Source organism: Mixophyes fleayi, chromosome 12 (genome assembly GCF_038048845.1).
Source record: "Mixophyes fleayi isolate aMixFle1 chromosome 12, aMixFle1.hap1, whole genome shotgun sequence".
In the NCBI taxonomy this organism is placed as follows: domain Eukaryota; kingdom Metazoa; phylum Chordata; class Amphibia; order Anura; family Limnodynastidae; genus Mixophyes; species Mixophyes fleayi.
Genome location: NC_134413.1, coordinates 30,365,403 through 30,381,312, shown reverse-complemented (window position 1 = coordinate 30,381,312; position 15,910 = coordinate 30,365,403). Strand labels below are relative to the sequence as shown.

Genomic DNA, 15,910 nt, shown 5'->3' with positions numbered 1-15,910 from the left:
TTCACTAAATATTTTTCCATTAAATTTGTTTGACTAGATTCTGTAATCAAAATCATTGTGTTTAAACGCGGATGTAATAACAAATGTAACTTTCTTTTTTTTGTTTCTGTATTTTATGTAGTTTATAAAATCACCCCCTTAAATCATCATACCCTTTGGCTTATTTCCTGACTGAGCTGCTGTCACTTATTTCTATTGGCAGTTCTCCTCTTGTGATTCTAGCAGCCCTTTACATAGTACAAAGTACAGACCACCTCTCCCGTTTTGTTTAATGTGTCTATTGAGGAAGTAATAAACATATAGCTTGTGCATCAGATTTGAAACAAAATGTTATCAAAAAACTAAAACGGAAGGGCCGGGGGAGTCCTCGGGGCATGTGTTGTCTTCGAGACCACCTCTCCCATTTTAGTGTTCCTTTTTCTATTCTATACTGCTCTATCATTGTATTAGCGAGGTATTGCAATAATGGGGCTTTGTGTTTAAGTTTTATTTGGCTTTTAACACCCTCCCCGTAATGACAGTTGATGATGAATGCTTTTCTGCATCCAAATTTCATTAGCATTGATGCAGTATGTATAGTGTATCAGTATTTGTGTAATGGTGTGCCATTATAGATCTGCTTTATACGCTGTCTTTTTAGAAAGACCAAGGTCCACACTAAATGTATCAGACCATGGGTATGTATTCCTTCTTGCATTAGAGGCAAAACTATCAACACTTCTCTATTTTGTATGCATTGTTTATTATGTCACTAAAACGTATTGATCAACACTTTTTTTTTTTTTTTCCCCTTCACTGTAGAAATCGGCGAATATTTGGTCTGTTGATGGGTACCCTTCAGAAGTTTAAGCAGGAATCAAATGTTGCTACAGAAAGAGTAAGTTATTTAAAATATCTAATGCCTGAGTTTTCATTATATACACCATGGGCAGCACAGTGGCTTAGTGGTTAGCACTTCTGCCTCACAGCACTGGGGTCATGAGTTCGATTCCCGGCCATGGCCTTATCTGTGTGGAGTTTGTATGTTCTTCCTGTGTTTGCGTGGGTTTGCTCCCACATTCCAAAAACATACTGGTAGGTTAATTGGCTGCTATTAAATTGCCCTTAGTCTCTCAGTCTTTATTTGTATGTTAGGGGATTTAGATTGTAAGCTCCAATAGGGGAAGGACTGATGTGAATGAGTTCTCTGTATGGCGCTGCAGAATTAGTGGCGCTATATAAATAAACAGATGATTATGATACTTGGGAAATGCCTAAAATAGGGGCACATTAGACATGTTGCTCTTAAAGGCACACTATTCCTTTATTTTTGCTTTGTATTTGGCAAGTGGAAATATTCTAATACAATTTGCTCTTCCAAACATGTAGCTTCTGTAAATGTGCTATGAAGTCTGCTTTCAGTATTTATCAGACCCTTCATTATTCAGGCCTCTGTCTGGAGGGTAAATGTTTACAGTGACATTATTCAAGATATCTTTGTTCTTTGGTTGGCCCCAAAAATGTTTAATCTAAAAATTAAATTTATAAGCATTTGTAAAGAAAAGCATTCCGGTTTTAATGTAAATTGTGCATCAAAGGCAGTGAATGGGGTTAAGGAAAGTTCATCATGCAGTTATCCTTCCCTTCAGTAGTTTACTTCAAGTTTAAATGATAATTCTATATCCAGAGTTAAACCTGTTTCAAAAAGTCACCCATCGTTCAGGCTGTACGGTGGGGCTCTACATGTATTGCTGCTTTATTCATGGGTTGACGAGAGTGAGGAGAATGCTGGGGTATATGTAGCACTCTCCTTGCCCCTGCAATACAGTGTGTTTATTTCACAAGTTGTCCATTAACGGCACACTGCCAGTGCAAGCGTGCATGAGCAAACAGCGGTGGGCGTGCGCAAGAAGGACGCTTGCAATGCCGAGTAACCCTACCACTGCAGTGCCTGCGGCAGCTTGTGTTACAAGTCGCTTGATAGGTTCAAGTACACATTCTACCACATTATATGGTAATTTAGTCCCTGTTCTATCGGCTCTGTCCCATTAAGTTCTAATATGTTTTTAATGTGATTAGAACGCACTGTTTACTCTTTATCGATGTATTGTTACTATGAACCATAATGTCATGATGACATGGTTAATTGTATGTTCATATTTTCTGCTGTCGCAAAGGTGTTCCATTACAATGATTACTACAACCAGAAATATTTATCTTTCAGCTAAAGAGAAGACAAGAAATTGAACAGAAGCTTGAAGTGCAGGCAGAAGAAGAGAAGAAACAGGTGGAAAATGAGCGTCGAGAATTATTTGAGGAAAGACGTTCCAAACAGACAGAGCTGCGACTGTTGGAGCAGAAAGTTGAGCTGGCACACTTGGTAAGTAGCTAGCTCTGTCTAAACTTGTAAAATGTAACTTAGGCCATATGGCATTTCTAATATATTGTCTCTCTCCATTTTAGCAAGAAGAGTGGAATGAACACAATGTCAAAATTATCAAGTATATAAGAACCAAAACAAAACCCCACCTGTTTTACATACCTGGCAGGTTGAGCCCACCAACTCAAAAGTTATTAGATGACTCGCAAAAAAAGATGAATGGTAAGTGATATGTTTATTCAGCATTTTCTACAGGTCTCACAAGATGCATAGTTATAAATGTCAGTTTCTATTTAGATGCAATCCCTTATTTCCACACTAGTATACTAAAACAAGGATTTCAGGTTTGGTCTTGTTGGCCTTGCACTCTTTTAAGCATAAATGTTGATCAGTAATTAGGAACTAACACTCTGCAATCTGGATTGAAGACCAAAAACTAATCTAAAGTGTGGCTGCCAATGCTCTAGAATAAAGATGTCAATTTACGCAGATTTTCTCTAGAACAACCAGTGATGGCCGCATTTAGCATTTGGGGTCATTCCAATGGTGCAATTATGCCCTATAGCAAAACCATTTTAGCACTGCAGAGAGGACAAAATGAAAATGTGCAGGCAGACTTGGAGTTGGGAGCTTAACACGTCCTAGCTAAATGCCAAATTGCAGTGTAAAACTAAAAGTACCCAGTATTTGTGTGCAATAAGTAGTATTTATTTTTTTTTCTCCATGCAAAAAGATTGCATTTCCATCCCTTGCATTGCATCAAGGTCTTATCCAGATGCAAATTTGCACCATTTAGCAGGATTTTGTCCTAACCCTAACTGAGGCTTAGAGTTCTATATGCAAATCTTAGAGGCCCAGCTTGTTGTGAGCTTGTAACAACTGTGACTGTTATCTTTCATGCTTCATATTTTCTAGATGTGTATTGGCTCACCGTGAGAAGTCTGGTTTCTTTGTTTACATTTTACCTGAATATATAAGTAATTTATTTTTTTTTTAATTGTAAACCACTAGTTTATCTAACTTTACTTTTTCGTTTCAGCCATATTTGAAAGTAGACGTGTTGAATTTGCTGAACAATTAAATAAAATGGAAGTTAGGCCTAGGCGCCATTCCATGAAAGACAGAGATCAAGAAAAGAAGCACGACGATGAAAATGAAGAACAGAAGGAGGATCGAGAAGATGGTAAGGTGGCTCGGCATGAGAGAGAGGAGGAGACAGGTAACCTGCCTAATGACATAGAGATGGAGGACACCTTTGAGGAAGAGAAAGATGTGAGTGTTAGTTTAACAGACCTAGAAATAGTACAGGAGAGCAGACTTATAGAAGATGTTGAAGACTCTAAGGCTGAGGAAAAGATTGAGGAAGAGGGTAGAGTTGAGGTGGAGGAACCCCAGGTTAGTAAGTGGGAAGAACAGGAAGCAGAGGTTGAGGAGGATGTAAAGGAAGAGGGAGAAAGTAAAGATAATTTGGATGAGGATCAGCAGCAGGCAATGGATACCAGTCAGCTTAGTGTCTTGGAATTGGTAGAGGACCTTAACCATAGTAGGGAGGTGGAGAGTGAGGAGAGAGCTGATGAGTCTGAAAATAAACTTAACGATGAGGCAGACATGGATAAAAAAAGTGAACCAGAACCTGACACAGAAACTGATTCCACAGAAAGGCTAGAAAAGGAAAGATTGACGGAACTAATGTTCCATCCACCAACTAATTACGAGCCTCAGACAAGGCTGGAAACACACTATCGTGTGGAAGAGGAGCAGGTGAGGGAAAAAGAGGAAGCTGTAGTAGTAGCTGTAAATTCTTCAGAGCCCCAAATAGAGCAGGTCCAGATTACATCCTCAGAACATCCAGTAAAAATGAGCAAGAGTAGAGGAAGAGCGAAGAACAAAGTGGGGAAGAGCAGAAGCCGTAGTAGTAGTAGTAGCAGTAGTTCTAGCAGTAGTTCAAGCTCAAGCAGTAGTGGAAGTAGTTCTAGCAGCAGCAGTTCAAGCAGTAGCAGCAGTAGTAGTGGGAGCAGCAGCAGAGACAGCAGTAGCAGCAGTAGTAGTAGCAGTGAAAGTCGAAGCCGGAGTAGAGGTAGAGGGCATGTCCGAGATGAAAAACGCAGGAGAAGTGTGGAGCGAAAGCGAAGAGAGGTGTCGGGCGTAGAAAGGAGTCACAAGTCTTCAAAAGTCAGTAGCAGAGACTCCAAAGCATCAAAGGACAAAGGCTCATCAAGGTCTGACCGGAAGAGAACCATTTCGGAAGGTAGCCGGTCAGGCAAAAGACCATCAAGAAATGAGCGAGATCGTAAATCAGACAGGAAAGATAAAAGGCGTTGAGAAATAAATTGTCTATGGACTGTAGAGAAACATGGTGCTGCCTTAACAATAGTGTGGTACTAATTGTTTTGGAAAGCACAATTATTATTTTTTATTTTCATTTTTGCATAATTTTCTAACTTGGTGGTTTAACAGAGATGTAAGCTCAATGATCTTCAAATAAAACCATAAAGGATTTTTTCCCTTATCTTTGCCTCGTTTATTTGCTAGCCTGTTCTTTAATATAGCCATCCCATATTCATTTTTTTTGGAGAAAAAGAACTTGTTAAAGTATCCGTTTAAAAAAGTACAGTTTTAAACCCCAGTTGAAGTAACATTTCTGCATAAAGTATTAGCTATAAATACAAGTTCTAGCATTTTGGCTGTATCCTTACATTTTGCTGGTTTAAATTTCTAAACGAAAGCCATCCTTTTACTAGATACCTCTTCTGAAATGCTGTAGTATTCAATCCTTCTCGTAATAGAGTACAGTTTAAATTTATTTCATAAATATTTCCCTTTAGCCACAATTATTTTAAATGTTTGCATATAAAATAATCTAAATATTGAGCATGTGCTCAATATCTGATTCTCTTCTTCATGTCTCACATTCTGTAAATACTGTGTTACTGGATTTGGTTTGAGCAGCATCTCGGGGTGACACTGTACCTACTACCAAAAAAAACAGTGAAAGGTGTATGTACAGATCTCATGTTAGTAAAGCCTGTTTGGAATATGGTAAATCGGTCTCAAGTCCTTGGTATAGCCAAATTATTTTGTCAGCATTGTATGTTTCAAATTTTGTAAGACCAATTACAACTGTTGAGCTGTTATGTGCAAATAAATCATTTTTTGACTAGCATTGGGCTATTTCCATCTGTTATCAGAGACATGCTTGGTAAAGTGTTAATTTAACTAGTATGGATGTTAAAATGTACAATAATGCAACCATTACACTATGGAGATTTGAATTTCCTCTACATTTGCACTTTGAAATATTGAAATTTGTGTAACTGCAATGGAGACTATTAGTCTATACACTACTTATGCAATAGACTTCAGGTGAAATACATATAGTGTAATATACACTGGTCAGCCATGACTAATAACACTGACAAGTGAAGTGGATAACATTGATTATCTTGTTACAATGGGGTGGGATATATTAGGCATGAAGTGAAGTCAGTTCTTGAAGTTGATGTGTTGGAAGCAGGAAAAATGGGCAATCATAAGGATCTGAGCAACTTTGACAAGGGCCAAATTGTGATGTCTAGATAACTGAGTCAGAGCATCTCCAAAATAGCAAGATTTATGTGGCCCACATCCCTGGGATGTCTGTGGGCACATCCCAGGGATGTGCCCACAGACACATCCCTGTATGCAGTGGTTAGTACCTACCAAATGTGGTTCAATGAAGGACAAATGGTGAACCAGCGACAGTGTCGTAGGTGCCCAAGGCTCACTTATGCACGTGAGGGGCGAAGGCTAGCCCATCTGATCCAATCCCACAGAAGAACTACTGTAGCACAAATTGCTTAAAAAGTTAATGCGAACTATGATAGAAAGGTGTCAGAACACAGTGCATCACAGCTTGCTGCGTATGGGGCAGCGTAGACAGACTGGTCAGAGTTCCCATGCTGACCCCTGTCCTCCACTAAAAAAGCCTACAATGGGAAAGTGCGCACCAGAACTGGACCATGGCGCAATGGAAGATAGTGGCCTGGTCTGATGAATTATGTTTTCTTTTACATTATGTGGACGACCGGTTGTGCATTTGTCGTTTACCTGGGTAAGAGATGGCACCATGATGCACTATGGGAAGAAGGCCAGCCAGCAGAGGTCGTGTGATCCTCTGGGCAATGTTCTGCTGTGAAACCTTGGGTCTTGGCATTCATGTGAAAGTTACTTTGACACATGCCACCTACCTAAACGTTTCATACAAAGTACACCTCTTCATGGCAACAGCATTCACTTGTACCAGTGGCCTCTTTCAGCAGGATAATTCGTTCTGCCACGCTGCATTGTTGAGGAACATGGTAAAGCGTTCCAGGTGTTGACTTGGCCTCTGAATTCCCCAGATCTCAATACGATCAAGCATCCGAGAGATGTGCTGGAAAAACAAGTCCGAGCCATGGAGGCCCTGCCTCGCAACTTACAGGACTTTAAGCAGGCCTGTCCAGCCTGTCGCCCTCCAGATGTTGTTAAACTACAAGTCCCAGCATGCCCTTCCAGCTATCAACTGGTTGTCTACCGGCAAAGCCTTCTGGGGCTTGTAGTTTAACACCATCTGGAGGGCCGCAGGTTGGACAGGCCTGACTTAAAGGATCTGCTGGTAACTTGTTGGTGCTGATATCGCAAGACGCCTTATAAGGTGATGTGGAGTCCATTCCTCGAAGGAACAGCTGTTTTAGCGGCACGAGTGTGACCTACACCAATATTAGGCAGGTGGTTTTAATGGTTTAGCTGTTTGGTATATCTTAATGAGGTGGCCAACTACCACCTATAGACTAGCTTGTATGAGTTTTGTCTTCTATATAGACATATATGGATCTTTTGGCTGTTATCTACCTAATTCAGTTCTGTTGGGTTGTTAGATCTCCCCCATTTCATCTTGTGTGTATTTTTCAGTGGTTTGCTATGGAGCAGATAAAAGAAATTAGACATTTTAACATTTTGTTCCTGGCAAGGCAGAAGGTTCCCAATGGTGAGTAATGACTTGGTGTACACATGGTCACTATTGTATTATATAAATGCTTAATTTGCAGATATTTATAAAATCTGCTTGGTAGGATCTGGAAGAGATCCTGAATACCACCAAACTCTGGAAAGCACCTCAGTGATGCAATGTCTGTTACAAATTGTTTCAGATGTAAATCTCAATGGGCGGAAGTTGGAGTCAGAACAGTGTTTGCAGAGAGTGAAATCATTTATATAGTGCCGCTAATGCCGCAGCGCTGTCCAGACAATTCGCATCAGCCCCTGCCCCAATAGAGAATTAGTCTAAATTCCCTAACATGCACACAGACTAGGGTCAAATTGATAGCAGCTAATTGACCTATTAGTACGTTTTTGGTTGTGTGAGGAAACCCACGCAAACGTTAGAACATACAAACTCCACACAGATAAGGTCATGGTTGGGAATCAAATTCATGACCCCAGCGCTGTGAGGCAGAAATGCTAAACACAAAGGCATTATACTGCCCATAAATCCTAGCAGATCCACCTGTATGTTAACCCATAGTATGGGAATGCGCTGTGTACAGCCTGAATTATTATGATAATAATGTGTACAAGGAAAGCCTAAATCACCATCTCTTGTATTTCTGAAGGACATGGAAGCTTATGCTGGGTCTTTGATCTGACAAAACAAATCTGGATATATTTTTTTGAGTTCATTCAACTGTGAAGGTGTCCGCATTGGGAGCATCTGGAAGAAGTATAGAAGTCTTGGAAAAGGAGTTTATTTGAACTGCTGTGATTCTTAAATAGATATAATTTGTCCTAGCCTGATAATCATTTCAAATGTGACCTTGTTTTTTGGCAAGTGTAGCAGTGACAGTATCTGTAAATTTTAAGATATTTAATTTTCAACTCAATAATGTAGTCTTCATCAGCATATCCTCTTCTGTTTCTCAATGTCTCTTGATTTGTTATAACCCCAGTCCCTGAAATAGACACAAGGCTGGGCTATGGCTAAACAGTGATTGGAAAACACTTATTTCGTGAAACATAACAAATGAACACTAATGAGCCTCTCCTTACTTACCATATTTCTTAGTTTCCAAGGTGAGCCACATCTGCACTTAGCTGCTTATCCTTCAGGGAATTCTGAGGCCCCCAAAACATGCTTAAAAAACCCCAGATAGGGAGCCAATGAAGGGATTTAAACAGAGAAGTAGTGGAAGAAGAGCAATTGGAGAAAGATGAGCCTAGCCACAGCATTGTGGATTAATACATAGGCCCCTAAGAACTAAGGACAATGTCAAATAATACATAAGTTAAAAATAGAATTCTTTAAATATAATACATTTTATCAAATTATATTTAAACTTGCAAAACAGAATCTTGATGATTGTCTTCTTTTAATAGTCTACAACAGGTTGCCATTTTACTATATAGCCACAAATTACACCCCATGCCACCGTATAGCAGTAACCTATAATCTACACATGTCACAAATACACTCACTGGTCAGATATTGCTAAACTCTAGAATCCATTTCCTACTGCTGCAGGTCAAGCACCAATTAATCTGGTAGGAATCAACATTCATAGTATCACTGCTTATAGAGCTTAGGTTGTGCTTTCTAGTTAACTGAATTTACTGGATATCAATAAAGGAATTACAACTTTTGTATTGTATCCAACAGCAACACTAATTTTGCTTCTGATTAGTATTTGACACTTCTGTGTAATTTATTCTTGCTGTTGAAGGAGCTCATTGTGTGGTGAATTCCCCTAATGTATGATCAAACTGTGCCACATGGTGAAACCTTCTGAGCTAGCAGGGAATAAACAATCATGACATATGCAATGTATGGCAGTTGTAATGGTATGACTTTAATCCTATAATTACAATACAGACACTACAATCATTTTCAAAACAATCTTTGTTTTGAAAATGACCTTTTCCAACTAATCTAATCAGATCATCATGGATTTGGCATTTGTATTTGATTGAATTTGTCACCCACACACGTGTCAATTTGTTAACCATTCCATAAAAGATGATTGGATTGAAAGATTAGACTGTAACATGTATGGCCAGCTTTACCAGATTACCACCAATTTGTTATTCACTTCACCCAGTTTGATTTAGAAATTATTGTTATTAGTTTTTCTACTGCCTTAGCATTGAAATGGTTGTATATGGTTGGCATGGGATGTAGTACATATGCCGAACATTAGGTTGTATATTGGTGCAGCACAGTGGCCTAGTGGTTAGCACCTCTGCCCCACAGCACTGGGGTCATGAGTTTGATTCCCTACCATGCCCTTATCTGTGAGGAGTTTTTATGTTCTCCTTGTGTTTGCTTGGGTTTCCTCTGGGTGCTCTGGTTTCCTCCCACACTCCAAAAACATACTGTCTGTCTGTGTGTGAGCGTTTGTCTATATTAGGGAATGTAGACTGTAAGCTCCAATGGGGGCAGGGACTGATGTGAATGAGTACAGCGCTGCGGAATTAGTGGCGCTATATAAATAAATGATGATATATTGATGTTGACAGTTGAATCTTTTAATATTTGCTTACCCATTATTTCAGACATGTTCAATCTTTACATTTTCACTGTAGCACATATGTGTATAGTTTACCATAGCATGCATACTGTGTACAGAGTCGCCCAGCAATAAGTACAGTGCTCTTTATACCAATGCCACCCGTGACAAGTAAATTTTCACAAAAAAAATGTATTAAGCTACATTATCCCAAAACCAGAACCTATATTGTCTTTCAAATCTATTAACACTTCAATTATCACAATATATGTAACCCCCTGTCACTGTGTGTGGTTCTGGGGTGTCTGGGCAGGTAATGCACTGCCTTACTTGTGCTTTCCTCTGCCCTGGCTAGCTCTTGGATGGGGGCATACATGAGCAGATGGGCTCGACAAATGCAGGATTTACAGCAATGTCTGTTAAGTGGGGATACAAATGTTCTTGCGTGGTGGGGCAGTGCAATAGTTGTCACAGTAAGTTGGGTGCCAGACAATCTCTATATTTTGAAGTGTACTCTTTATTTACTCCCCATTGAGCCTCCTGTCTGTTTGCCCTCTCTTTAGGATGTAAGCTCTCACGTGCAGGGCCCTCTTCCCTCCAGTCTCTCTACCTATTCTTCTGTTCCATCGTTAATGTGTATTCTATGTTTGGAGCTTTGAAGTCCTGGTATTTTTTGTTTATTGTTCTGTATGGTTCTACCCTGTACGGTCCACTCTATGTATTCTGTACAGTGCTGCGGAAACCATGTGGCACCCTATAGATAAAGATTAATAATAATTATGGATTGAAGGTCGGAAAAGTGAGAGACAGGAAGTGCAGTGAGAAGCAGGTTACAATTGTCGAGACGAGAAATGATGAGTGAATGGACCAGTCAAGGATAACTCCAAGGCAGCGGGCTTGAGTGATAGGAGAAAGAGTTATGTTGTCAACCAAGAGGGAGATATTGGGGGGGGGATAGCAACATTGGCAGGAGGAAAGATGATCGCATTTGGAGATGTTGAGTTTGATGAAGTGCTGAGACATCCAAGTAGTTACAGCCAAAAGGAAGCTAGATACTTGGGTTAGGAAGGTGGAAATGAGGTCAGGGCAGGAAAGATAGATTTGCTTGGGGACTGGGAGAGTAAGAATGTCCAAGGGTCTTTAGGAATTAATAATTTTGATATTGTGTTGATAATAGAATATACTTTATTCCAGAAGGGAATAATGCATGGGCAAGTCCACCAACTGTGCAAATAAGTTCCGCTGTGGCCATAATTCCGCCAACAATACGGATTGGAAGTTGGGAACTTTTTGTATAATTTTTCAGGGTTGTAATTCCATCGGTAATAAATCTTATAAGTGGTTTATTTTATCTTTGTTGAAAGAGAGGAAATGTCTTTCCTGACCTCTTCCCAGCAAGCCAAGGGCAACCTCTAATTAGATTATAGATCATAAAAATCATCCCTTAACTCGTTGGAGATTTCAGATAAAGTTGGTCAAATGGGGTTAGGTCTCTAATGGTATGAGTTGGAGGAAGAGATGAAAGGAAATGTCTAACCTGAAAAAAGTCAAAGAACAGGGGTCTGAAAGGGGTAAATTTTCGATAGATGTCATCTGGTGATGCCCAGTTGTTTTGTACTTTAAGATCGTGGACCACTCTTATGCTGGCTTGCATTCAAAGTTTCAACTGAGGGGTTGAGAATCCCAGGAGAGGGGGTTATCCCAAATTGGAATGATGGGGGAGACTGTAGTAGACAGTCTAGATTTCAGATTGTACATGTCCCAGACCAGTAAACAAAATTTAAACAAGGGGGGTGAATTTTTTTGGGACAGTCTGTGCATTTTAGGTATTCCGCAGATAGAGGCAAGAAAATTTGATCTGCTAAGTTTTTAGATTCAATATCTACCCATGCTATAGTGTTGGGTGGGACAAATGTTGGGTGGCCTTGGCTTAGATGAGAAGCTAAATAATGCAGTCTGGCATCTGGAAAGCTTCTTTCACCCCTGTTCCTTGACTTCTTGTGTATAGACTTCTGGGGGCTTATCATTTCAGAAAAGTTTAAGAAAAGCAGGTTACAATTCTTTAAATATCAGACTTAGAACTCTAACCTGCACTATCTGAAATAAGTACAGTAGCGTTGGGGATTAGGTTCAACTTTAGTGCGATTAATGTATTTTCTCCAGATAATAAGATCTGATTTGATTTTGACAATTAGTTGAGGAAACTTTTTCTGATATAAGTGTTCATAAGAGGAAGTAATAAATATTCCCAGATATTGTATGTTATGTTACTGCCAATGAATGTTTGCTTTTAATATGCGGTGGGGTATGCATCAACGTGGCCTCTGATTTGGAAACGTTAGTCTTGTAGCTAGAAAGGCCATAGTATACACCTCTATCAAATCATATAGGACAGGGATATTGGGAATGGGTGAGAGACAGGAGAATATCATCCACAAACAATGAAATTGTAAACTGCTGGTCACTCACCTGCACCCCCTAAGTCAACAGAGCTTCTGACCAATGCTGCAAGACTTCTATTGCCAAGGCGAAGACCAAAGGTGACAAGGACCAACCTTGCCTTGTCACATTAGAATGTATCAGATCGCATGCTAATGACCATTACCATAGCAGTAGGAAAGGCACAGAGAACTGGAACATAATTTTCCAAGATATTCTAATCAAATGCCTTCTCTGCAAACAGGAATGGAATAACCGCTGGTGTTTTCATCCTGTTAATAATCTGTATGATGTCTATAGCTCTCCTTGTGTTTTCTCCTGCCGAACAAATCCTACTTGGCCATAATGACTCAGTTCTGGGAGGACTCTATTTAAGTGGTTAGCCAGGATCTTAGTGTAAAGCAGGGGTTCCTAAACTTTTTCAGTATGCGGCACTCTTAGGGTCTCCGTAATTTTTTCAAGGCACCCCTCCAAAATAATTACTGAGCAGTCCCGTTTTATGAGCAGTTGGGTCAAAATAACTTTAAGTATTTAGGTCAGGACAATAAATACTTAGTAAGTTGCTTGCAAAAATAATAAAAATAAATCCAAGGGAAAATAATATTTTTATATATTCTTTCAAATTATATTTCTGTCAAAGAACAATTTACAGCTATCATTAAGAGGAATAAGATCAAACAAAATAAAACAACAATATGTACAAAAATCATCACACTGTGCCCCTTCATGAACACACTGTCCTTTCACTCTCACACTGTGCCCCCTCACCATTACACCGTGCTCCTTCACGATCACACTGTGCTCCTTCATGCTCACACTGCCCCTTCACTATTATACTGCGCCTTCCTTCTATTTATTGCCCCTTCATCGCTGTTTCCTATCACTATTTCCCCTGTTCCTTTACTTACCTTACTTGGCCTTCTTTCTTTTTTATCTTCTGTATTCAGGCTCCTCTCTGCGCCACTACTCACTGAATATGTCAGTCGTGATGACGTCACGCCTGACATTCAATGAGAAGGGAACAGGGAGGAGGATGCTGAATCCCAGGGCACCGCCGGATTGGTATTTTGTGCCCTGGCCGTGGCACCCCAGGGAGTCATGGTGCTCACTTTGGGAACCGCTGGTGTAAAGTTTAATGACAGTGTTGAGCAATGAGATGGGTCTATAACTCCCAGAATCATGCGGGTCCTTTCCATCCTTATGTATAACCACTATCCTGGCTTCCAACATGGATTTGGGGAAAGAGTATTCTTGAAGCACAGCGCTAACCATGGAGTGAAAGTGAAGGACCAAAATGTCTGCAGTTTTTTTTTTTATAGTAGGCTCCAGAGAAGCCCTCTGGGCCTAGGGACTTAGCTGTTTTTTGATCTTTAATAACTTGATCTCTTCCACAGAGATTTCATCATTAAGTTGTTGGGCGAGACCTGCTTTATTGAGGAAAAAGTATTAATGATGTTTTCTGAGGGTGCAGTTCTTGTTTGGGAGTTTCATTCTAAGTTGAATAGCTTGGTATGATATGAATTAAATTCTTGTCTGATCACTATATGATTATAATAAAGTTCACCTTTGGAGTTTCTAACTGCCAATATGTTATTTTGAGAGTTTTTGGCCCTTAGCCTGGAAGCCAGAATCTTGTCCGCCTTCTCCCCTTTTTCATAGAAGACTTAGTTTAGACATTTTAACATTTTGGATGTTTGTTCGGCGAGAAGGAGGTTCAGTTATTTCCTAACCCTACTAAGATTCTCGAGAATTGTTGGGTCTAGAGATTATGTTTAATTTTACTTTTTAACATTTGTCATGAAGTGAATTATATGAAGGAGGAGGTTTCTTTTCTTTTCTTGTCTCTCGTTAATTCTGTTTATTTTTTGTTGATTGTACGGCACTGCTGATTCTGTGGCACCATATAAATAAATTATATGTGCCCTTAGAACTCACTTCTTTCAACCTTTTCTGCCCTCCTTTCGTCTTTGCCTTGGCTTTAACCTCCTCCCCCTCACTCGGTACCACCCTATTTGTGTCTTCCTTTTCCCTTTAGGATGTAAACTCTCACAAGCAGGGCCCTCTTACTTCATGTTCTCTTACTATTCCATCACCCTCTGAAGCTACATCCTTAGCCTTGATTTATTTAGTAGACCTGACCTACCAATTTCCAGTCCTACTACTCGTTGAACATTACCATCACTCTAACTCACTGTCCCGTAAATAACTTGATCTGCATTACTATCACGATTCTAGTGGATTCTCTTTTGCCAACCTGACTTAGCATTGGCAGTAACAGAGGCGTGGAATCTAACAATCCCACTTTTTTTTCACCAGGAACCCCCACAAGGAGGTTGGTTTGCCGGTCACGGCCCTCTGTGTTGCCTCCAGGCATGATGAGCTGGTATCAAATTGCAACAAGAGTCTAGTCAACGTAGCCGAGACTGGTACACAAACGGTTTGCAGAATGCCAAATCAGAAAATGAAAGAAATGTCAGAACAGGCCGGGTTAGCAACAATCAGGAGAATAACAATACCAAACGACAGACAGAAGAGATGTCAAGAACGGTCCGGGTCAGAATTCACAGGGATAAGCCACAAGAAGTACAGGACCGCTGAAGTAAAGGTTTGGAGCCTTATACTCTGGCACAGTCCTGTGCACAACGCAGGTTTAAATAGCTGAGCTGATGAAATAGGGCAGCACACAAGACCACAGGTTTGGAGCTCTTAAAGGTCTATGTGCCTTCTGTTGTACAGAGTAGGATTGTGGCATCGGGTTCTGCACCTGGAGCGGAGGGAAGAGTAGAGGGAGTGTGCTGGATAGAGGTTAGAAAACTAACAGCTGGACTCCGACTTATCAGTCTTTAATTTGTTTAATCAGTATGACTGGTCTTTGTATTCTTTTGTTTTTCATGTATTATGTAATGCGTTATGGATTGTTGCTGTCTATTGTATACTACTGTAAATGTCTTGTAGGGTGCTGCGGACCTTTTGTAGAAGCATATACAAGATAATAATAATAATTATATAATTTTGATGACCATGACCCTTGTTTTAAGCCATTTCTTTAAAATTTTACCATGACTGGGCCCCTTTCTTGGACACTTATGAAACTAGACGGTCCTTAACCACATCTCATTTTTTCTGTCCAGGGAAAAATTTCTGGTTGATGACATGTATATTTCATAGTTGGCATCTGGACATGTGCCCAGTAAGGCAAGGGAACTATAGAAAAAGAGCTTCCCTACATTTTCAGGAGGAGGAATGAGGCTTGTACCTTATGTGAATTTAAGTAAACATTGATGTAATCAGCCCTCTGAGTTATTGGTTACCTGGTCATGATACTAAAAGCTACTTAGAATTGCATAAATCCTCTCAGAAACAGAAAGTTCTAGGTAGTAGTAATTTTTATGTATTTTTAAATAATAAAAATACATAAAATATAAAAAAAAAACATTATATACAATAGGGAATCTTTCATTGTCTGACAACTGAGTTGAATTATGTAGTGTTAGTGTAGTTGGTTGCTAACAACAATATTTAAATCCAGCTGGCCATATTTTGGTTGACTCTTTCCGGTATCTATTGTCCCCTACTCTATGGTTACTTCCGGTTG

At 39.8% G+C, this 15,910-nt stretch overlaps 1 protein-coding gene across 1 annotated transcript in view; it reads left to right on the top strand.

The window, feature by feature from the left end:
• The window catches only part of PNN (pinin, desmosome associated protein), an 8,633-nt gene extending 3,111 nt beyond the window's left edge, over window positions 1-5,522 (top strand). Inside the window, exons 6-9 of the mRNA XM_075193168.1 lie at window positions 802-877; window positions 2,204-2,359; window positions 2,443-2,581; window positions 3,399-5,522. Of these exons, the coding sequence (XP_075049269.1) occupies window positions 802-877; window positions 2,204-2,359; window positions 2,443-2,581; window positions 3,399-4,681 (1,654 nt within the window). The 3' untranslated portion in view covers window positions 4,682-5,522. The remainder of the gene's footprint in view (window positions 1-801; window positions 878-2,203; window positions 2,360-2,442; window positions 2,582-3,398) is intronic.
• Window positions 5,523-15,910: the final 10,388 nt, after the last annotated feature.